Source organism: Lates calcarifer, linkage group LG7_1 (assembly GCF_001640805.2).
Source record: "Lates calcarifer isolate ASB-BC8 linkage group LG7_1, TLL_Latcal_v3, whole genome shotgun sequence".
Taxonomy (NCBI): domain Eukaryota; kingdom Metazoa; phylum Chordata; class Actinopteri; family Centropomidae; genus Lates; species Lates calcarifer.
The window spans coordinates 14,992,023-15,016,786 of NC_066839.1; the positions used below are offsets into that span (position 1 = coordinate 14,992,023).

Sequence of the window (24,764 nt, forward strand, 5' to 3'; positions counted from 1 at the left end):
AGAATCAAATCAACATGCAGCTCATGGGGCATGAGATTATAATAGCTCACTGACATGGAAGAGACAATCACTGATTCAAGAAATTACATACATTTTAAACTGACTTACTGCTAGAACCTGCTTTTAGATGTTGTGGTGCATAAAAGAAGTGGTGGTATTTGTCAGGGGTGGATGTGTGTTAATGACCTGATATGAGGCACCAAAATATAGCAACAGAAATCCAGCATTAAATAACCCATGATATAAATATATAGATTTGGTAGTTTATTAATCCCTAAGGGGAATTGCAGTGATGCATATGAGGACTGATGAAGCAAAAAACGAAGCAAAGGGTTGATGCTGATCAATAGTTTATTGATACACAGCCAGTACAGACTGCCTCACCCACTGACTGAACATAATTGCAGGCTGCCAGTATCACAGTACCAGTTTTGGACATGGGATGAATGAGAAAAATAAATACATAAAGTACAAGTGTAAATTGAAATCTATGCTTCAGAGGTATTACAGTGGCAAAACACATCTGTCTGTGTGCAGAGAAGTGAACTAGAAATTCATTTACAACAGAATAGTAGAAAAAAGTAGCTTATAAACACAGCCCCAGTATTTCAGGGAAATAGGTAGTTTTGAAATGAGTGTACAAAAAATAAAATATCTTCATTTATATTCAGTTTTCAAGTTATTTCTCAAAAATAGAGTTGTAGGAACTTAACCAGTGTGCTTAATGGTTAAGAAAATACATTCAACAGTGTAATGGGAACTATTTTAGTGCAAATATAGTGAAAACTCACAGTTTATAATGTTGATTACCAGAAAAAGGAGCCATTTTAAAATGCCAAAACCTTGATACAGCCACCTAAACCATCAGTGCACCAAGTGAAACCCTGAGGTGTACATTCAATAATAAAAAGCAGAAATATGAAAAAAGGACTGGAACCCTGTTTACAGAGGATGTCTGAACAAGAGGTCATCTTGGAAAAACCAATACTAGCTGCTCTGTACATTTAAAGATTTAATAAAAACCTTCTAAACTGCCAAGAATCCAGATCAATATTACATGCATCAACAAAAAAAGCATACATTTAAGCATCAACAAATCATACTACAATGAAAATTGAAAAAATAAAGGGCCCCAAGTACAATGTTTAGCAAGGATTAAAAAACACTGGAGAAGAAATAGCTTCAAACAAAATGCCACGAAACAACAGCTTTGAACTGCCTTTTGCCTGGAGGGCAACATGAAGGGTTTAAATGGACCCATGACTCAGTTTCTTTTCACACACGTGCAAATGTCCAGGAGGGAGGAATGAGCTGCGGTGGTGGGGCAGAGGAAGGACACAATACCTTTAGCTGCAAAGCCAGTATACTCAACGATCTTTTAGAGCATGTAAACAGGAAGGCAACAGTGTAAAGGTAGTATGTTTACAACAAAATGCAGAAAGGTGAATCAGAAGTTTTTGGGATCAAGAAGTTCTTCAATAGAGCTTTTATTTTGCTCCAGAAAGCCCATTCTTTACAGGATGAAAGCTTTGCGCATTTATCCATGAACCAGTGACACCCCATGGTGCAAAGCTCGCTTCCACATGTAGTACGTTGAGCGTGGGGTGAAGGGGAAGTAAGACCTGAATTCTTTAAAAGTAGGGAAGGATTTTTCCTCAAAGCGTTGCTGCAGGAAAAGCTTGGCCTTGGCCTTGAAGTTGGCCAGAGCTACGACATCCATCGCAAACATCTGCTCATCTATTGGTGCCTTGCTGTGAAGGGTGTGCTTTGAATGTGGGGCATCAAAAGAGGGCATGGTGGAGCTTTCTAAATACTTAGGGCTCTCAACATATGGGAGCATAGACGGACTCTCCATCCTCCTCTCCATAATCTTGTTTTCTGTCACTGCACTTTCCAGACTCCTGGGGAGGGCAGCGACACTCTGTGACACAGCAGCTGCTTTTTTCTTGTGGTTCTGCCTGCTGCGCCACAGCCAGTAGAAACAAGGGGACATGGACGGGAATTTGAGCTTGAACTTTGTCAGGGACCACTTTGATTTCTGGACATGCAGCTTTGCAGCATCTCTCAGCTGTTTTTTACTCATGTATGCCAGCCTGAAACTTCTGTGCTTTCGCCTGCAGATCCTCATTCTGGGCATGACAGGCTGGTTGATGTTAGGCAGGACTGGTGACAGACTTTTCGGACTCTGGCTCTTGTCAGCATCTGAGCTGTCCTCACTGCTGCCGACACTGCCTTTGTAACCTCTGTTGAACAACATGGCCTCTCTCCTCCAGTTGTAGTAGGTTGATCTGGAGATCCCTGGGAAATTTCTTTTGAACACTCTGAAGGGGAGGGAGGCATTCATGGCAATGCAACTCTGCAGACAGCGCTTAGCTTCCTGCATATGCGCCACATTCTGGGCACGGTCTAGATCCAGCTTGCCGAGGCTGAGGCCAAACATACTGGCCACACTGTCGTGGTGGTCTGGACTCATCTTGTTTTGCTTCAGGTGAAGACCAGGCCTCCTGCTCTGTGCTCTCTCCAGGACTGATCTCTCCAGTTGAAGATGAGGTAGAGAAGTTTCCTCCAGATTTCAGAAGCTCGTGCTTCCAATTATAGTAGGATGACCTTGAGATCTCAGGGAAAAACTCCTTAAACTGGTGCAGAGGGATGAGTTTTCCCTCCAAGTAGCAAGCCTGCAGGAAATATTTTGCCTCATACCTGGCTGCAGACTTTTTGCAGTGTTCCTGTGTCTGCCTCTTCCAGCGGTAGAAGGTCCTCTTGGTGATGTTGTACTTGTCCTTCAAACTTGGGTAAGACAGTTGCGAGTCCTGGTTTAGCAGCTCCTCACTCTTAGTGGGCGACGCCCTCTGCTCACTGTCGGGACTTCCAAGAGTGAGGTCTCTGGTATGGGCTAGTGCGACGAAATTTTTCGGCCTGAACAAGGCCTCAGACTGCAGTTCTCCAGACCACATGATGTGGAGGGTTAGCGGTTCTGAGTCTTTGGGCCAGGTCCTTGGACGTATGACTCGGTTAAAATAGGGTCGGATCTTGAGGTTGAACATGGGGTAGATGGAGTAGATATTAAACTGAAGGACTGACGATAGGGCGTAAACGTGCCACATGTTGGCGTAGGAGCCTGGAAAGCAGGAAGCTTTGACGTCTGCATCAAAGATGGCCTCCAAGACTGTGACAGGCAGGTTTAACATGTCCTCAGACTCTTCAGCACAGAGACTGAAGCGAACTGCTTGGAGCATCATTTTAGAATCAATCATCCCAGACAGGTAATATCGCTTCCACAGCACCATCTCCACTACAGTCCGCACCTATGTGGGACAATATTAATATGACAACCATTAGGCGCACATATAAACAGCTAGAATTAGTGCAACAGCATCCAGTTAGACCATCAAGGCAAATATTATAAACCATCACCGCTCACCTGTAGCTCCAAGCTAAGTCCTGTGTTGCCCATCAACAGCATGCTAACTGCATCAAACAGTAAGTTCCCCTCTCCCTTGCACTTTAGAGGCAAGAGGCCTCCAGGTGCATCAGCCGGGTACAGGCCGTGAGCTGTGTCATCCACGCCTGCCCACTCTGGAAAATCCTGACAGGGAGTCCCGGGGAGCTGGAAGGGAGCAAGGACCTGGTCCACTTCCAGTGCCACTCTGGTCAGAGCGTCCAGGCCAGAGCTCTCCGTTGCCTCCTGGAGCTCTCCCAAAACAGACAGCACAACCTCGTTCCTCTGAATCATACCTGCAGATCTGATGAGAGCTGTGGGGAGGAGGAAGAGGAGAAAGGGTTAAGAGAGAATAAAGAAGGAGAGGAAAGTCCCAGATGTCTACATTCAGTGAAAACAGATTATTCGTGGAAGTTTAATGATGTAAAACTCTTTAAACAGTCAGGGCCAGGCTTAGGAAAATTTGTTCGTGCCTTTAATAGACTAGATTACTGTGTATTCTATCCACACACAAACAAGAGCTGCAGCTTCATCTAAATACTGCTAGTCCAGTTTGACTTGAACACACATTTCACACATTTGTGGCAGTGCCAGTGAATCAGTTCCTGCACAATTAAGAATTAAGTATTTAAAAGCATTTTTCTTTTACTTTCTGTTGACCCAAGACTTTCCTTTTTTCTTCTTTACTTAAGTATGGCTGTATTTAACGGTAGGCCTCATACAAATAAAGTAGCCATAAAATATGTTCTAACCGAAATTAAAAACTAACTAATTAAAAACTAATTCAGATCAAATTCAAAGTCATTACCTTCAACGGCACGGCCTACTTTGTGCCGCATCAAATGTTGTGTTGTTTCTCACTAATTGATTTGCACATTTCTGTAATTTTTGAACTTTCGAAGTTTAGGCCCCTTAACTTAACAGAACATAAGACGCGTATTTTGATTTAATAATTAGAATTAACCGCAACGCAACACAATATTGGAAACAATGAATTCCTTACCTGAGCGTCCAGAGACTAATATACGTCTCGAAGGAAGTCACGTAATTGTAAGGCAGGGTTTCACGGTTGAAATTATTGATCTCTCTCCGGGAGTTCTAGTCCATTGTGTGCGTGCAGCTCAAGAGTGTCCTGTCCTCTGGTGAGCACGGGAGATTTTGGGGAGTGATAAGCGGCACCTCCCATCAGGAAATTGTCAATCGTCGATTCGCTTTTTTGTTTCTGCGTCGAGAAACACCTCCCTCCTATCCCTACTTACCTCCCACCTCCCTCCTCCTCCCCTTCCTCAAGTAGACTACAGCCAGGGTCAATTTCAATGTGAAGTGTTAACAAAAGCCAATGTGTCAGGGGCCACAAGAACACAGAGGCAGTCCTGTAGGGTTAACAGGTATCGGTGCTTTTAGGTTTGATCAACACGTTTTTGCTTTTCTTTGTCAAAGCCAACCCCAGATGTCAACAGTTCACTTTCAAGGTTATTTGTCAAGTGCTCTTGACTTCAAATGGAAATTAGAGGTTATTTTTGCTTCATAAATGAACTGTCTTTATTCGCGTGTGGTTGCACAAGAGAGGAACTTTACTGTTATTGCTTATTAAACTTACTGAATTCTTCTTCACTGTAGAAATATAGGGGTGGGAATCAGTTTTTACACCCAAGAACTCATTCTTACCTTTGCATTTACCAGCAGTGGTAGCAATAGACAGTATGATGTGGATTAGAGTGGATATGTGCAGACAGGGTGTGGACATGAGCTTTATGAGAGGAGAGGAAGGCTCCTGAGCTCCAGCTCTGTTTCTCCACTGTATCACTTTTAACACCTCCTCTCCTGCCTTTTGCAGGATTTCAGTAATCAAGGCCTTTTGTTCCACACACGCACAACAATCCCACCGACTGTCCCCCAACCCCCCACGGCCCACACTGTAGTAGATCCCAACCCTATAGCTTGTTACCCCTACATACACACACACTTACATTCACACACCAGGGGATAACAGCATTTGGCCCCCACTGCTCTGTCCACCACTCCAAGCACTTGGCAGACAAGCTGGTGCCTGAGTTCACTGGGGTTCAAGGCTTTGACCCGAAAGCTTATCAGCTATGTGGACAATGAGTGTGTGGGGGGTTTTTTTCCAAAACAACAGACTCAAACTCAACACATTTTAGAAGGCAGAATGTATTGAAATGTTTGAAATATTGAGCAGCAAGTTCAGGATAAAAACTTTCCCTATATGCCCATATGAGGAAATAATAATGATGACATGCTTATAAGGACAGGCAGGTTAAAGAAAGTGTCTCAGAGATCACACTGACCTGTCTCATTCAACTATTCATTTTATAAGCTACAATTTGGTCAAAGATGTCATTGTAGCTAAAGTTAAAAAAAAAAAAAGAGCGACAGCCAGTCTATACTGATTTATTATGAATCCAGGGATGATAGAATATAACATTATTACACTGACCTTGTAGAAGTGCCTGACTGCTGAAATATACTCTCAGTACTGTACAATTACACTGAATATGCTGCATTAGCCTCCAGGTTTGAGTGTGAGTTTGGGGACATTTTCTATGCTTTGATATTCTTAATAGCATTTTAAATCTTTGCCTCTTTTACATTTACTCTTTACCTTCATCTTCTATCATCTTCTTCTATCTATTCACTTTAACGCTTTTAACAAATTGCAGAAAAGGATGTTTGGTCTACTTTTATCTTTCGCATCCTGTTTTTGAAAGATTAAGTCAAGAAGAGGAACATGCAGAATCTGATTAGCATATCTGCTTGCATTTTATGTGATATATAACGAGGGCCTCTAACTTATCCAGGTAACTTCTTGTCTTTGTTCATCCCCCACTTCTTAAGTGTCTTCACCATCTCTTCAACCCCCTCAGACTCTTGGCTGTAGCCAATCACACACCTTAGGTGTGTAGATTAGCTGTGCTGCACTGCACTGTGAACACAGTAGTGGGCTGGCAGCAAGTATTTAAAATGCAAATGGAGCAACACTGGGACCGGCTCCGGCAGTCTCTCACCTGCTGGTGTATGTGTGTGTGTACTGGCAGTCTAGAGCTGAGGACTGAAGCCAGCAGTGTACTCCAAACACAATTTAATTTAGCATGTTTGCACAAAGAAACTGGTTTGTTTGTGTCTAAAATGAAGTGCTGCGTTCAGCTATGCAGCTTGTCCACCTGAACTCCATCACCTGCAAAAACATTATGTTACTAAACAATACCATTAAGATATTGGTCTTTGGCAACATGTTTCTGCTATTTCAACTATGTTGCCTTCCACCAAGCACAGGTTCCTCCACCTGGTTTGATATCAATTAATAGAAATATCTTCATTATAACCTGTTTGCAGTGCTGTATTCAGCAGCAGTCTAACCAGTTTTTAAAATGCTCTACATTTGATTTTGTGCCAGGCTACTTGAAAAGGATTGACCTTGATAGTGTTCAGTCAAATCATAGGAATGAACACATTCATCCACACATTGTGAGGGACAGATGATAACAACGGAGCACAATTCTTATGTGCAACAAGATTCAAGATATACAAAAGTTAGTTCACTGGTTTCTCTTTTACACAATTCTCTTGAATAACTGAAAAGTTTTTTTTTTTTTTTTTAAATATTGTAGATTTGAACACAGGTACAAGTTTTGCAAAGAAAACAATCATACACATATGATTAAAATCATTTTTTCCCCTCTCAAACATGTGCAGTACATAATTTTTCCAACCATTCCCCATGCTGTGTAATAGCCTCCTATCATTTCTAGAAAGAAAAGTTAAATATATTGAAGTAGACTATTCAAAAACCCATAGAACCTTTTCATAGCTAAAATATTAACCCACGTGTTGTCCTCTGGGTCAAAGTGACCCGGTGGCCGGCAATGTGCCTTTGTGTGTGTGTGTGTGTGTGTGTAGTAGGACTTGTTGTTGTGCATGACATTTGTGATTCTGAAGCAGTTATCTTTTGTTTTTGAATAATAGTAAGAAGAAAAAAGTATATGGAATACGAAAGGCAATACGAAGGGCAACAGAAGGGTTAAATGGCCAAGGTAAATGGAAAAATACCCACAGTAACAGTAACAGTACATTGCTTTGGTGTGGAGTGTTTCACAGTATTGGAATGCAATGCTGTAGCACAGTTGGAGCTCACAAACAAAGAAAAAAATACATGCTTACATGCAATTTAGATGTTGAACAGCAGACTATTTGTATCGGACACAAGCATATTCAGTGGACTCATACTCGTGGACCCACACTCTGTCAGAGCCACCGGGGAGAATAATGTCAGCATAGATGACATCTGTGTTCATGACCTAAAAACACACACACACAGACATAAAGTCTCATTATCTTTCAAAGAAATTAAAAGCACAGAAGATGTTGGTCTATATGTGTTTGAAAGAGAATCGGCTTACATTGTTGGGACTGGATTGGACTGAACAGGGCTCATCGGGCTGCTGGCTGTCTAAAATAAGAACAAAAATGAATAAATTCATATTTTAATACAAAACATATTTACATAATCTCTTAATATAATGGCACATTCAGTGCTGTGCAGACTGGGGTCTCAAGCTTTTCCCTTTAAGTTATGTGATCGGATCAAGACAGGATGTATTTAAAGTATTTACTATAGACTACAGGTTACAAAAAAGCTTATGACACAATGGCCATAATGTCAAAGAAAAACTTGTGGTGTTTGCACACGTCACATATATGGTTGCCTCAAAGACCACAAAGCACAGTTGTGTAAGGTCATACGCGTAGACACATGTTTAGAAATGACTGCGTACATGTATAGGAGAGTCTGAGGTATATGTAACAATCTTCCAGTGAGGCCATTTCCAGGAACTTACTTGTTCTTCTTCTGTTCACAACAAACACTGCAACCACCACTGTCAGAACCAAACAGCCCACCACCCCCACAGCTGCCCCGACTGTGTCCTGTTTGCCACCTGTAAGGGCAAATTGCAAGCAACATGCTGAGATAATGTTAAATCCATATCTAACATTAGAAGAAAAAATTGTGGGTTAGATGTGAAGATTGATACCTACAAGTATTCATATATTACATAAGTCCATTTGTATGAGCAATATACCATCTTCTCATACCTTACCTTGAGGTTCAGGTTCCGGTTCTATGAGGATTCCTCTTCCCTTCCCTTTAAGATCTATAAAAAAGCATTTGTTATTAATTCTTCTACATTTTAATCAATAGGAGTGTACTGGTTCAGGGATCAGTCATAAACAGACCTGGGGCTCTGAGCAGCACCTCCACCGAAGTCTGGACTTCTTCACCCACAGTCGCCTGGCACCTAAACTTCTTATCTTCAGGACTTTTGAAAGGTGACTATCAGAGTTTTGTCACAAGGGGACTGCTGAATTATACGATGCTGGGAGTCTTCTTGTACCTCTGCGCCGGCTTGATCCACCCACGTCAGGCTGATCTGTTGTTGTAGGTTGGTCTTGCAATGTCTCCGCTCCACGGAGGTGAGGGAAACACACTGCAGTGACACTGTTTTGGCAGGCATGAGGTTACATTGGAGCAGTTGAGTAGGCTGAAAGAAAGAAAAAAAATGTGTTTATGGCACAGATTTCTTTTTCTTTTTCTTATTATCGGGTGAAATGCATTCTAGCATTCAACCCACACAACAAGAAGACTTTAATCTTTAAAGCACTCACTGTTTGGAAGAGAGAAGACCTTTGGCCTTTGACAGCGATGAAGTCCAACATCCCTCACTGTGAGATCTCTGATTTGTAGAGTGCATTTATTTTCCTCTGATTCAGCCGCCCGGATCTGTCCATTACTGATTATGGCAATGTATTCGCTTGTTTGGCTCATGTTGATCTGCCATATATGAAAGCAGACTAAGTTCTCTTCACATGGATATGTAATATCGTAACCCCTCTCTGACAATATCCGTTCACCTTCTCCATTTACACCTGTAAATAGAGAAATATGTATTTGTTTAAGGTTAGATTCTAAAACTAAAATTACAGGCTAAGACTGTCTCTTACCTGTTCTGATAAAGGAGAGCAACAGCAGCCTCATCACAATGTGGACGGTTCCAACCATACTGCATGCAAATCTGTTCGTTATGTAAATGTACACTTGAGGTTCACTTTAGTTATTCTTCAAGTTAGTCAGTTTTGAGTTTACTTCCTGTCTTTGCCAACATCCTCAACCTGCTGATTTTGCAAACCTTACCTAATTATCTGTAAACAGCACAGCAGTTCAAACTACAACTTCTGTTCAACATCAGGAACATTATTTTTCCATATAATATGATGAAGAAGAAGAAAAAGAATACAATTCATTCAGATGTTTTGAAGTTTGTGCTGCTGCCTGTTAAATAGAGTACTCTGTCTGACCAAAAAATAAAAACTTTTTTGACCTTCAGTGGTGCTGATTTGTATTCTGTGTTTTGTGTGAGGTTGACAGTCGGCTGTTGCATGCTGAAAGATGAGGACAGACTGTTTTCTCTCCTGTGAGTATTGTCAGCAGAGATGACCTTGTGATATACAACAAAATATGAAGGAGATAAAAAGAGATTATTAAGAGGGTTTCAGTGGATGGAAGAATAGATTCCTGCAGCAGACATTAAAGACAGTGTGACCTTTAACACATGTTCACATTTCAACTAGAATTGTAGTTAATGCTTCTTGAATTTAGAGGAAAAAATGTTATTTTCCTTTTAGCTTCATCTTTTTTCTGATGGATGTTTAGTTTTGCTATGGGTGATTTATTGTGGGCAAAATGTCTCTGACTGAGGTAAATGGAATTTAGATTGTGCTCACACTGTTAAAACTAACCCTGTTTGATTTGGATGAAGTGATCCTTTAAGATGTTGTTGCAGTTACCCATGTTACCCATGCTCATCAGCAGATGGCGCTTAGGTAAGGTCCTTCAAAATGACAGTGCCTGCTCTTTCTATGCCTTTGTCTCTCTCGGTGCATTTATTCTTGACATTTATCTGTCTTTTGCACTCAGCTCTTTTGAAAACAATTCTGAACTTCAAAGTGTTCAGGCAAACTCGATGATGCAAATGTATTCATTTATAACTTCGATTCACAGAACCAAGTAGCCCCTCAGTGTTGGTGTTGAATTTTGTTTAGTGCAGCCAGAGTTGTAACCAGATCCATATCAAACTGAGATTTTTTCAAAGTTTCTTACTCCCGTGTTATTAAACAGAAGCTGTTCTGTTTTCGTTGTTTCTATATACTATTTTGGAATCCAGATTGTGATTTTGAGAAGAAAATGAGTCCAACAGGTGGTTGCAGTTTGCTATTGTAAAGAAAGCAGGACAGATTTCAGACAGAAATTAAGTTTGGCATCTTAAAGCTGGTATCTCTACGATATAAACTTCTCAGACTCTACTGACAACCAACAGTTAACACATCAATAAATAAACTGTTTATGCCACCATGATTTTTATTGTGCCTGTGTCTGTGAAAAACATATGAGCTCATACAAGCTGTCATACGAGTGAACCTAGAGTCTTACACACCAGGAAAACACCACGAGACGCATGATGAAATATGAGAACACTCGCTGAGGGAACAGTTACAGAGACACAATAAAGCGGTATCATATCTGATAGTGACAGTATGGAGGAAACAGGAACGTATGCCTCAGAAGTGTACAAATATGGAATAAAAACCTGATAAAGCCTTATGTGCTGATGCTGTTCACCACTGAAAAGAGACTTTGACAGGTAAATGAATATCATAATTCATTAATTATGGAGACTGTCAAAGTCCCCATGAACAACGCATTCTGTGCATATCATTGTCCTGAATGTAAAATGTTGTATTTTGCCAGTACCAGTCCGCATTAAAAAAGACACCAACAGCTGCTGATTCACTTTTATTTACCCATCTGTACAGATCTTCCATGACAAATCTAGACAAATAGGTTATGTATGCCTATGTTACAAAAATAGCATGTCTCAGTTTTTCAGTTAAAATCTCTTTAGTGTAGCAGCTCAACTCAAACTGATCAAATAGAGACTTTAGAAACTGGTTAAACTCAGACATTCAGGGAAACACACAACTACTTCAGACTCAAAAATATGTTATATATGTATACATATATTTACATTAGCAGTCACTTCAAAACAATCTTACAGTAATACAGTAACATCCTGTACATATTGCATCTTTCACATCAGCTGGATTTAATAGTAGCAGTTAAATGGCCAACACAGAGATTTAAATGTAACATACCTTGTAGCCAGAGATAACAGTCGCTGCTTAAGAGGTGGAATTAATGATTAAACACAAGCAACGTTTACATACATTTTACATCCCTTGGTGTTTTTCTCCACTCTCATTTTTGTCATCATCTCCCACCATAAAATCATAATACAACCTTGGAGATTTCCAAGTGTCTCAGCAGCACTGAACAATTCAAACAATAGGATTCCTCCAATTTTGACTGAGTTTCTGTCAAAAAAAACCTGTGAGTGAATACAGGTGTGTTACATTCAACATACTAAAGGTTTTAGTGCATCAGTGACCTCTTTACCTCCAACAATCTTTCAAAGATTAGTCTTCATATGGAAATGACAGCAGTAACCATAGCTTGATTCATTGTTAGTTTTACAACTTTACACAAAGCAGATTATCAACCAAACTGATGATTTGCTGCTCTTGTGAAAACTGACATCAGGGTATTTTCTGGAGAGAAACTCTGACAGTTCAACAGAATTCAACATTCAAGCATAAAATACAGAGAAACTCATGTTATACTGACCACACACATGCAGAAAGCAGACAATTCCCACTCATTAATAATACCTGTACATTATTTAGCTAATAGACAAATAAATAAGTCTCATCAAAGCCCCAATCCAGATGGTTAAATGCAGTATATCAACTATTGGTACACAAAATAAACATCTCAGTAAGGTTGGAAAGAAATAACTGTAAATTCTTCCACAGTTACACAAACTGTAATTCATGTTTTGTCTCAATTAACAGAGACCCAAGGTAAGAAATTATCGTAAAATTAACTTTATTTAGAGGACATTTCTGTCACAATCTGCCTCCTGTAAGGAAAATTTAAAGGCTTTGTCAAAGAATTTGTGTTCAACAACTCAAACTTTCACACATCAAATGTTTAAACAGAACTTTTGTTGTTGTTGTTGTTGAAGAGTTAGTTTTTCCTCATACTGCAAGTTGTATAATACCAAAAAGTGTGAATGCGCAGATTTGCCTCAAATTATTTAGTGGCCCCTGGTGGACAATGGCTGCAGTTACACATTGATATTTGAGGAGTTAAAAGATTAAGGGTCATCATAAGTACTGAGACATGTGTTGGCCCCTTAACAATTTTAAACTGAAAAATCATCACTGCATCATATATGATTAAAATATATTCAAAGTTGATATTAAGTTGTAACATTAACAAAATAAAATCCAATTTAACAATAAAATAAAATTGTGAGACAAGTACGGTACCACATGTAGCGCCTTGTTCTACTTCTGGATTAGGTCTTTAATACAGCAGTAAAGTCACAACGATAAAACTTCACATTATTTGATAAAACACAACATGCCAAACAGACAACCAAATAAGACATACACATAATGCCACCTACAATCCTGATTCACACACAAACACTTTGCATTTAGTCCCTGAAGAGCCATTCAGACTGATTTTTGTCCACGATGGGGATTAACAAGTGCTTTATGGACTAATAGTGCATTAGTGAAGATCAGATTATAGCTCCAATGGTTTTTTGGTTTGAAGCAGACGAAAGTGATGAGGTCTGCACCTTATCACATGCTACATTCCTTCTCTCTCGCTTCCATGGCTCTTCAGAGGATACAGTTCAGGTACAAACAGGTGATTCAACTTCCTTACGCAAAATAAAAGTTTTCATATTATAAGGCAGGAAATTTGTTTCTGACATAACATAAAAAAGAAATTATTTAAAATCCATATTATACACAGGTGCAGTTAAACGCTGCACATTTAAAGATATATTCAATAGAGATACTTCCAGTGTCTACACTGTACACACTACACAGCCACACAGTCAGTTTTGTGACTCAGTCTAAATCAGTGGAAAGAATATTCATAAAAGCTGCTGTAGAAAGCTTTCACATCTCAATTTTCCTCATCTTATTAGAGGTAACACCATCCCCTTTACAACTTTGCATCTTCAGAGGCAAACTTCAACTTAAATTATTACTAAAAATAAATATATGTTTTTTCCTTTGTTTTCTTTTTAAGATGAAAGCAAAAATAAGCGTTTATATAAACCAGGTATTTTCTGACTCAAAACTGGGAATGACTGGTCTGATGCAAAGTGAGTCAGCCGGTAATAAAGGGTTCGTATGTAGATTTTGTCTTTCCATGCTCTTGTAAAGTGCCCAGGTTGAAGGTGCGACCTCTGTGCTGTCACAGGCTGGAGGGTTGGGCCTGCTGCTGTATCTGTGCGTGGTGGCTTGTCTGAGCCGGCTCACAGTCTTGTGGTCCTTCCTCCACCCCTCGAGCGTACATGAGGACGAGGGTGACGGTGGCAAAGGTGGCTGCGTTCACAGGGAAGGCTCGTAGCAGCGTGGAGGTGAGGCCTCGTGTGAACACCATGTAGCCCTCTCTCCTTACACTCTGTCGCACACAATCAGCGATGCTGCTGTACTGGTTGACTCCACCCACCCCATCAGCCTGGAGCCGTGATTTGATCACATCCACAGGGTAGGTGGAGAGCCAGGAGGCGATGCCAGCCATGCCCCCGGCAAACAGCAGTTTGGGAATCATGTAACGATCGTCGGGCTCACAGCCAAGGCTGCGTGTCAGCACATCGTAGGCCAGGAAATACACTCCGAAGCCAGGTGTCTCACGGATAAGCGTGGTCACCATGCCTCTGTTTACCCCCCACAGACCCTCCCGGTTGTAGATGCGTGCCAAGCAGTCCAGGGAGTTCTTGTACAACCTCTTAGAGGACTTCTTCTCTCCAGTACCCTGCATTTGCATGCGGGTTTTAGCCAGCTCCATGGGGCAACAGATGACACATTGGATGGCACCTGCTGCTGCACCAGCAAAGAACTGGTTCATGGGGGTGTCTTGTCCCAGCAGACGCATGGTGTTTCCCTGAACACCAAACACTATAGCATTGATAAATGTAAGGCCCATCATAGGGGATCCAATGCCTTTATACAAACCAAATACCTGCAGAGAGGGTCAGAGATGCCAAATTAGACAAGGTGCTTCACACTTAAATTGACAGCACCCAGGGGCTGGTCTTCATTTTAAATACACACAAAAAAATTAAAAAAGTGTCAGCAGTTTTGGTTTTAATTAACTGTCTCCTTTAACTTTGTCTTTTAGTTAGATAACCTCAAATACTTTCACTAATTAGGGTCATGTTCACACTGTTCACCCTTATCATGGTTAAAGAACAAGTTTAATCACATTTTGTGTTCATAATTTGAAAAAGCACATTGCACTGCACACATTTTTTCCACAACAACCAGCTCCAGTAACTTCCACTGGCCAGAAAAAAGATTTGGGCATGTCCAAAACTCTCTCATAGTTCTTCACACTAACAAACTCCTTTACAACTTTCCTATCATCATTGATTCCATTTTATTTTTTATCTAGCAAGATAGCACCTCCTAGAAGCATAATTTATTGTTGTATAAAAGACACCATGCGTCATCTTTTCAGGAGAGCCATTTGTATCTACCTGGCACTCCCTATAATACTTCCTGTGATGAAAGTGCCTGGCAGTATAAATGAAAAAATGTGAAAACACCCTGAGGCTACTTAAATAATGATCCCGAAAACAGGCACTCCCTCATTTTCTCTCTGCACAAAAATGTTACAGCATTTTGAGTGATCTACAGGGAGAGTTATTCAGAAGCTTTGAATAACAAATCCTGTGATATAAGTTAGGGGTTTCAGGCTGAAAATAGTATTCCTTATTGCTGGGGAGAAAAGTTGATGATGAAAGGGAGGAAAAAATCACAATAATCACACCAAAAATAATTAGAAAAGATACATTATTCAGGTCAATGGGGAAAAACAAAAACCTTATGAAACTTGAAAATAAATAAACCAAACAAGTCTGACCTGATTCACAAGATCTACATGTATCCCACTTTGGAGTGTCCCCTACTTTAGCCTCACAACTTAAGGTTCCCACATTTGGTCATAAGACCAAGAGTGTCTGACATAGCTGTACTATCAGGTCACACTGACCTCGCTGACTTCTAACAACAGATCATAACAACTGTTTAGGTCCAGCCATGGCAGCTTTTTCCTGAATCTCAACTCAAACTCAAACACACAGCTTTAAAGCCCAGAGAGAGATATAGTAACAACAGTAATAAAGCACTGACAGAAAAAATGTATTTTTCATTTTCATTTTGCTCCAAACACTGAAGGACTTTCAAACACACCAGGCCCCAGGTCCACCACACAAATATCTTGGACATAACATAATATTGTATCAGGAGTATTACTGCATGAAAATTTCAGAATTAGATCTGCAAGGAAAATAAATCCACCTACCGACTCCTGCCGTATAATTGACTGGAAACAGTGGAAGGTCCCACGGTACAGCGGCTTATCAACACTCTGGACCTGCAGCCTTACCTGCAAAAGAAGACACTGTTCAGTGATGTGTTGAACTGTGGAAAACTAATGAACATCTCCAGGTTGTTCTAGTTATGGTTAAACTAGTTATGAGCAATGTTCAAGCCACTTAGCAGCATAGAATGCTTCATGGTGAAATACAGCTTAATTAAAAGCATTTACCATTATATGGAGCATGTAAACAGAGAGAATTATCTATAAAGGCTGCTAAAGGTTTTTTTAAAATAAATGCCTGTAATTTCACCGTGCATTAAAAAAAGAAACCTCTACAACCTTTACTGTGTCGAATGGGTGTCCAACCAAGACTCCGGCAGCACCTGAAGACAAAGGCAAAGATACAATCATAATTAATCATCAATTAAAAGAGTAAACAAGGGAGCTGTGAGAGTGAAACACTTTCTTAATTACAAGCATTTTATTCTACACTAAAGGTCTTTTTACTCAACAAATCATACATAGCATTTAGTTATCAAATATAATCAAATGCCTATTCACCTCAGTCAAAACAAGTTGACAATTAAATTACCTAAAGTTATTTCAGCTGTAGTGCATCACAATAAGACCCTGTGCCCTGATTGTTTCCACATTTCTTGTCTCATTCTTACAAAACCAGACCTATATGGCCTTTATATAACATGTACCGAGTTCCTGAGGGTGGCTGTGGCTCAGGAGGTAGAGCCACACCGGGAGGTCAGTGATTCCATCCCCGGCTCCTCCAGTCCACATGCTGAAGTATTCCTGGGCAAGATACTGGACCCCAGATTGTCCCCGATGTAGTATCGGAGCATGAATGTGTGTGCATGTGTTAGAGGGCACAAACAAGTACTGTATGAATGTGTGTGTGAATGGGTGAATGTGCTCTGTAGTGTGAAGCGCTTTGAGTGGTCAATATGACTAGAAAAGCACTATATAAGTGCAGTCCATTTACCATTTACCATTCTTCCAGCCTTCTACGCAAATATTGATACTTGCCATCTTTCACCTCTGTCACTAACTGTATTGGTTACTGACTTGAATGCTAAAGGTCAGGGCACACTTGAGAAAAACTAGTTCGCATGACTTGTCTTGCAACCATATCAGGAGGCTAAAGTGCTTATAGCTATTCAGCTATCATGGAGATTGGTGTGACCTGATCATCTCTCCTGAGATGATTCATAGTTCTGTGGTTGTTTGTACACATTTAAAAAGACAGAAATAGCTGTGTAAAGAAAGAAATAGCTTGAGAGCTCATTTCAAATTGTGCTTACTTTCTCATACACACCACACCAAGCACTGAATAAAAAGTATTCAGAACAGCGTCATGTGACGAAACAACACACCCCCACCAACACAGTCTCTTGCACCATTTTAAATGAATGAGGCCTTACTTTGTCTTCTCACACTGCCACAAGGTATAGTTGACTTTTCAGCATTTGTTTTTGTTCTGCACATGATCAATAAAATAATAAGCCTGAGACACTCCAAACCTCTGCTGACTCTTCATGACCTTGACAGTTACTGCGTCCATGCCATATTCTCAGAAATCTAGGCCCAATGACATACCTACCTAAATACATCAGTCTCTGGCCCATTTGACCAGCCTTTGAAGGCCAAAACTCTTACTGCTGGCACTGCTGTATAATTTTAGAGTTCACTGCCATCTCTTTAAGGTTTAAACTGCCTTATTGAGGCAGAGCCAGCTCACTAGGCATCATCACCCTCTAAAACTTTCTTTAGCACACCTTTGAAAGTTACATAATTTAGGCTTATGTAGCACATGCCCATGTTGTGATGCCAGTTTGGGCTTCTCACTTGAGTCTGTACTGAAACCTAATAACAGTTCCCAGACTGATTACAAATAACATTAATAGTTAATCTAAGTTACCTCAAGAAACTGGCACTTGTAGAAGTGCCTATATTACAATCCCAGATAGCAAACCTGTCCTCCAACCTATCCCATCATGCCATATTAAATAGGATTAGGTTTTCACAGGCAATGCAACAACATGCATTTCTCTGCCCTCAGACATTCTGCCATACTGTTTTAGTGTGGTATCTACGTCTTTCATAGATGTGGTTGAGTTGGACCATTGTGGACAATGATGCTAATCAATGAGCAAAAGGCATGGCAACATTGGATTTTTATATGATTTTTTGCGTAACTGTTAAGTACCACGATTTGTCATGATTTGTCGAGTTATATTGTCAATAAGCACTTTGTAAAATTATTTTCCATCTATATCATCATATACATAATTATTATATAAAATTGCATTTATTTTGCCCATATCTTCCACTTGCAACCAACAATTATATTGATTACTTCCTAATCCAATGACTATCACTGTAATTAATCATTAATAATATTTTTCATTAATCATTTAATTTAAACATAATAACAGGCTAAATATTACTAAAGAAAATATTGACTGGCCCACCTGTGTCTCCACAGTAAACAAACCACAGCAAGCTAATCCTACATAAGCACCTGCTTTGTCACATGACCCATTTGTAAAAAGAGCCTATCAGGAGTGAGTCCCAGCTGTAAGCCAGGAAAAGCAAGCCTGATACAATGAGCGGTCATTGACCTCAATGTACTGGTACAGGAAAACAAGAGGAAGATGGTGTTGCATCATAGCTATTACAACAAATTTCTTGTGTGTCACCATCAGTCTTTTAATAAATGAGCATGTGAGCTTAAACTTACTACAAACTTAGCTGGTTTCAAAAAATCATAGCACTTAGCTAACCTCATTTTGAGTTGTAAGCTAAGGTCATCCTTAAACAGCAGAAACCAGCTTCTCATTTGACTGAGCTCAACCACACTGAGGGTGGGAAACCACATGATCTGTCACATTAAAGTAGAGGGAGCATGGGATTGGTCTGTGAAGGGGTGTGCACTGATTCATGCTATCTGCCTGTGGTGTGTGTGTGTGTGTGTGTGTGTGTGTGTGTGTGTGTGTGTGTTGTGTGTGTGTGTGTGTGTGTGTGGAAACTTTTAACAGCCAAGCCATCCTAGCTTGAAAGCTCAGGTTGCACTTCTGTAGTGTTGGCATGCTTTCAATTCTCAGCAGGGTGAACAAGTGACACCAGGGAGAAATGCAGAAGGTTGGAGCACCTTTTGTGAGTAAGCACTTCTCTGAAACATGCCTGGTCCCTTCAGTTAAATTCTAACTTTCTTTATAGGTTAACACATTTAAGCTGACCTTTTCGAAATCACAAAACTGTCATAGGGGAAATAACAACAATAATGAACTTCCAATTATCATTATCAGCTTGACCCTGAAGCTAACACAGAATAAGTCACTTACAACCACACTCATTCAATGTCAAGGCCCCCAGGTCAAATGCTATCTGCAGGATTTAGCTAATTTACTGGAATGGCTTCAGCGTGCCGACCTACGGTGGAATTTCGAAAATGCACTTGTAATCTTGTGACAGAGTTGCATCACATTGTTATGGGTGATGCTGGGCATGTTTGTGGTTTGTTTTTCTAGCAGATAAGTCAGTCTGTGAGGCCTGAAATCAGTGTGGCTCTTTATCAACTGTACATCTAGCTAGTGATGACTGGAGTGGGTGATAGGTGCAGCTGCTTCTGACTTACCTCCGATGCATCCGGCAACGAAGTCCATCACCGCTCTTCAACGTCACCAAGCTGAGGAATGACTAAATAATATCTAACACTAATGAGGAGGATCTCAACGGCTCTTTGAAACCTTGTTTGTTTGTTATATTTTTCCAAAAGCCGTTCACTTCGTTGTACACCTGACACTTACTGTTCTCGGCTGTTTTCTTGGCCGGACCAACTGACACTTTCAGTTTTCCTGTATGTTAGCTAGCATTGGCTAGCTGGTGACGAGCCCCCTCTGAGACCTGACAGTCTACTAATGCTGACAATTTTTTTTTCTTTGAGTGGTTATTTAGCTTGTTCTGTGTTTATTCAACTAAAAATCTCCTGTTCACCTACACGACCTCCATGAACCGCTGTGGCGTTTACAGTCAATGTAGACACCCTCTCCGCTGTCTCTATCAAGGAGGTTTATTTCTGTAGCAGCGAGATAGCAACGCAGGAAGTAATTGGTAGGGGGCGGGCATTACCGGCGTCCTACGCACTATCCTCCTCACTCATTGGCTGCCTACCGCAAGGGCTCCCAGTGTTGAAATGCGTCACAAATGCCGTGTGATGTTTTGCTTTTGAAAGAACTGTCCACAAAGCCTCGTGCTAGCGGATGGAGACAGTGTTATCACCAACACATTTTGTACTTAATAGGTTTATTGACAACGGATCCAGTTTTTATTCATAAATGTGCTGCTTCAAGACATTATGTCATGTAATATGTGGCATTAATGTTCAATAATTCCACTCATAAGATTATAGGAACTGACCGTTTATTGTGTAGAGTATAACATGAAATAACTAAAATATAAATGTTTTGTCCTCCGTGTGATTTTTGTTGCTGTCGTTGTATATATACTCACGTTTCCCTATGCTAACCACCCATGTAGATACAGTGTAGTTTTCGGCTATCTTCGGGTAAATTCGGAATCACTGATCTCGGTCGACGCTGTTTGGCTAGCAGAGTGAAACTCCTCCTCGATACGTCACGTAATAGCAACACACTCAAGGTTATGGTTATGTAGCACATGCTAGATGTGTAGAGGAAGAATGGGCTGACATCTGACAACTGTCTATTGGTCAGTCACCATCTGACAGGATGCATATCGCCGATTTTGTGTCCGGATCATTTGCAGGTAACAGCTGTAACGCCAGGCTAGCCAGTTTGTAACTTAACGTTAGCATTAGGTGGCTGGGGTGTTTACTACACAGCTAAGATAGCAACTCTATGCTCATGTGTTATGGTGCGATAACTGTGTGACAGCATAAGAGAAAGTAAAACTAACCTTTATCTGAGCTTGTATGTGTATTTTAAAGTTATTTTTGGATGTCCTCATACATAGTATATCTATGAGCTCGTAAGTATTCAGTAATGTGTCATAGTGGAAGTGAACTAAACTGGCATACCACTTCTGTCATCTGTACACTGAACAGGTTTCATAACACCATGTAGTTAACCTGTGATGATTTAACTGAGAGAGCAGGGTTGAAAGGTTTACCTAGCTTGGAGGAAAAATGTGTAAAAAGTATAAAACTGAGTGCTTTTAAAATAATAAATGTGGTGATAATCTGTAATCTCAACTCTCAACAAATGTAATCTACCTATTAATATTATTGTGAGAAATTTGAAAAAAATAAAATTCATCAAAAAATGAGAAAACATGTTGATATTATTTTGCTGGTAATGATCCAAAGATGTCAAGTTCATTGCTAAATCAAGGGATCTGGAAAAACTGCAATAAACAGATCAGCTTGGGATGATCTTGGCATGGATTCTACTAACTGTTAATGTAATCATTGGATAATCTCTTATTTAGCTTTTATTCATGTTTCAGCTCATAAAACATTAAACATAATTACAGATTCTCACATTACTCAGCATAAAATCATGTATTAAAATTACTTATACTTTTTACTTATCAGTCAAGGCATTCATTTCGTAAAGATGTGAAACAGATAAGCAACAAATCCTCACATTTGTCCTTCCTACAAGCTGCACATGATTAAAAGGGTTGCAGTTAAAGCCAATAACCTTGAGCATCACTGTGTTTCTGCTGTGTCCTTGATGCATTCTTCTCTCTGGACAAACATACAGGGGCTTGTGGAGTTGCAGTGGGCTACCCTCTAGACACTGTGAAGGTAAGTGGAGAGTATTTGAAACAGTCAAAATAGCTGTTTAACAGATAGGCATAAGTTTTACATCATAGTCTTAATTTTTCTAGGTCCGGATCCAAACCCAGAAACAATTCACTGGAATATGGCAGTGCGCTGTAGCGACATTTTCAAAAGAAGGGGTAAGTGAAGCTGGTGTAGTCTGCATGATATACTGTACATGAATTATGAACAAAGGTTTTTGTAGGCCCGCTAAAAATGTTTACAGCTGTTTCTAAATGTTTCACTTGCAGTTTGGCAACAATGATAAAAGTTTAACAACTCACGCACTGCACATTTTTGATGACTTTCCAAGACAAACACTATTCCGGGTACCTGCTAATCATCACCTTGCATATGGACTTGAATGCCAGTAGCCTAAGAGAGAAAGTTAAGCCAGTGTAATTGCTAAGAAATGGAGTGAGGTGAGAGTTTAGGAATAGGATACAACGCTTGTTTCTTTCTCACTACTTCTCACTGGTGTCACATTTGTTTTTTTCCTCATTTGTGTCATCAGGTGCACGGCTTCTTCAAAGGCATGTCCTTACCCATTACCACAATCTCAATGACTTCCTCTGTGGTGTTTGGCACGTACAGGAACTGCCTGCAGTGTCTGAGTCAGGCGCGAGGAGCCGGTTGTGGTCCAAACAGCAAACTAGATGTCTTCCTGTCTGGTATGGCGGGGGGTATAGCTCAGGTAATGGAGACAGTTTCATAAATCACTAGAAAGGTGTTGAGTCATGGGCCTCCATGTTGTTCTTCATTTCACCTGCAATGTAGACGACAAAGGGGTAATACAGTGCATAGTTTAGGCCTGTGAAAGTGTTTGAATGAATTTGCTTTTTCATCAAAAGACGCACAAAAATAAATGTTTACCCTGGAAAGACAGTTGTAGCTTTATTTGTCCAGGTTTTCAGATATCTCCTTATCTGCCTCCATCAGATATCAGTGATGTCTCCAGGTGACATAGTCAAAGTACGACTGCAGTGTCAGACAGAGTCCAAGCGAGGAGGAACCAACGTCCTCAAACCCAAGTACCATGGTCCAATTCACTGTCTGCTGAGCATTATCAAAGAGGAGGGTTTCCTGGGGCTTTACAGAGGAGCTCTCCCACTCATGCTAAGAGACGGGCCATCATATGCCACATACTTTTTGACCTACACCACTATCTGTGAATGGCTAACAGACAGTGGCAAGAAAAGACCAGGCAAGTGAAGTCTACATCAGTTTGCCACTGGGTTCTTTGTTTTTTAACAGGACGAATTAAAAATGTAAAAGTATCCATTTAACATCAGTGTCTTTTCATTTCTACCAGATTGGAGTGGTGTGATGCTGGCTGGAGGAATAGCAGGAATGGCAGGTTGGACTCTGGGAACGCCCATGGACGTGATCAAAGCCCGTCTGCAGATGGATGGAGCAAGGGAGACGAAGCGATACAAAGGTTTTTTCCACTGCATCACTGAGACGGTGCGGGTGGAAGGAGCTGGGGTTTTCTTCAGGAGTTTGGGCATCAACTGTCTGCGCGCATTCCCTGTCAACATGGTTGTATTTGTGACGTACGAAGTTCTCACCGGTTTCCTCCGAGCCAGACCAGACAGCGTCGACCCGCCTCGGTTAGGGTTCGAATAGTATTGACTACCTCCAGTGTCAGTGTCTCATATTCTGTTATGTAGTTTGTCACTGTGTTTAATGCTCATGTTTGTTTTTACAAGGGCATACATAATAGCAAAGTATTTTTAAGGAATGATTGTTTCCACAGCCGGCATTGGAGCTATCTGTTACATATCTAACATTCAGCTAGTGAGGGTAATGTATCATAATATTCTCAGGGGGAACTTGTCAGTAATGGGCACTACTGGTTCCAGAGATTGGCAACCAGCAACCTACTGACCACTAGATGGCCTCCTTGGCCAGTTTGTTACCGTCTCTGTTTTTTCTGTTAATGACTAGAAAATCATTTGCGTGACTGATGTAGTTTTTAACCAGAAGAGCAGTGCACCAAGAAACCGCAATACTGCTAAAATGTCAGCTATGCTTGACTGTACTCAAGACTGTTTACGGCCTTGTATGTAGAATTTATGAATGAGCTACAGTACGCACAATTTAACAAGAGTGATACCCGTCCAGGTCCATGCTGCATGTTTGCATCTTATTACGTCCACTTCTTATTTCCAGCTCAGTTGCAAAGTGGTTTAGTTAGAAATCTGACTTAAACATAATATCATAATATTTTAAACCTCGATGAACTGGATTTTTTAATGAATAAGATACATTTTAAAAAATAATACTCTGCATTTGGGACTACAAAAGTAGCTGATGTGACAAAAAATGAAATCATCAAAGCAAGTTCTCAATGATAAAAGCATCAAGCACAACTATATCTATCTGTTTGTTTAATGGATGCAGTGCTGTTCAGTCTCAAAATGTGAAACATATTGAGATCAACTACTGTTACTAATGTGTGTAGACAGTGCCAGGCTGCAGGCTTGATTTCAGAGGCTGGGGGACACAATAAAATCAGGGTTCTTCTAACAAGGAGGACTATATGAATGATATTTCTTGTAATTTATTTGTATAGTTATGATGAAAATGTCCACCGTGCCTTCCAGAATAAAGAAGGTACTGCAAGTAAATAAGTAAATGGTGTATTAATTTGTGTTTTATTGCTGCTCAAATGCTGCTGAACCAACAAATGAAGACTTGATTGATAGAGACCTAGAACTAAGACTGGAATAGTATATATAGTCTCCAAAAATCTGTGCCTACTTCGAAAGCACTCTCCTTTGTGGCGGTAGTACTGATAAATAGTTAATTATACCATCTTTTTGTGAGTTTATTATGCATATTGTCATTTGTCAGTACACATTGTCATTTGTAAATCAGAATGAGTGCCTACAAGTGGCAATTTTCTGACCACAATACCCTCACCTGAGGCCAACAGGAACACAACACCAAATGAATGCACTGTAGAT

The 24,764-nt window shown here is 40.3% G+C and overlaps 3 protein-coding genes and 1 long non-coding RNA gene across 4 annotated transcripts; 1 reads left to right on the forward strand and 3 right to left on the reverse strand.

Moving 5' to 3' along the window:
• Window positions 1-340: 340 nt before the first annotated feature.
• vrtn (vertebrae development associated) lies at window positions 341-4,411 on the reverse strand. The gene is given in 4 exon segments (XM_018696009.2): window positions 341-2,467; window positions 2,469-3,305; window positions 3,422-3,753; window positions 4,248-4,411. Coding segments are annotated over 4 exon segments (2,130 nt in total). The 5' UTR covers window positions 4,279-4,411; the 3' UTR covers window positions 341-1,537.
• A 1,272-nt stretch (window positions 4,412-5,683) lies between these two features.
• Window positions 5,684-9,608, reverse strand: LOC108896779 (uncharacterized). Its single transcript, XR_001963171.2, has 7 exons — window positions 9,458-9,608; window positions 9,122-9,382; window positions 8,693-8,997; window positions 8,557-8,610; window positions 8,296-8,394; window positions 7,858-7,907; window positions 5,684-7,755 (listed from the first exon to the last, which is right to left on the reverse strand). It is a non-coding gene; the product is annotated as an uncharacterized LOC108896779 (long non-coding RNA).
• Window positions 9,609-11,293: 1,685 nt separating this feature from the next.
• slc25a29 (solute carrier family 25 member 29) lies at window positions 11,294-20,109 on the reverse strand. The gene is made up of 4 exons (XM_018696139.2): window positions 19,630-20,109; window positions 16,320-16,363; window positions 15,963-16,046; window positions 11,294-14,618 (listed from the first exon to the last, which is right to left on the reverse strand). The coding sequence occupies exons 1-4, from the start codon at window positions 19,655-19,657 to the stop codon at window positions 13,848-13,850; spliced, it is 927 nt and encodes a 308-aa protein (XP_018551655.1). The 5' UTR covers window positions 19,658-20,109; the 3' UTR covers window positions 11,294-13,847.
• Window positions 20,110-20,611: 502 nt separating this feature from the next.
• slc25a47a (solute carrier family 25 member 47a) lies at window positions 20,612-24,433 on the forward strand. The gene is made up of 6 exons (XM_018696140.2): window positions 20,612-20,777; window positions 21,737-21,780; window positions 21,864-21,935; window positions 22,310-22,489; window positions 22,735-22,999; window positions 23,108-24,433. The coding sequence occupies exons 1-6, from the start codon at window positions 20,741-20,743 to the stop codon at window positions 23,419-23,421; spliced, it is 912 nt and encodes a 303-aa protein (XP_018551656.1). The 5' UTR covers window positions 20,612-20,740; the 3' UTR covers window positions 23,422-24,433.
• Window positions 24,434-24,764: the final 331 nt, after the last annotated feature.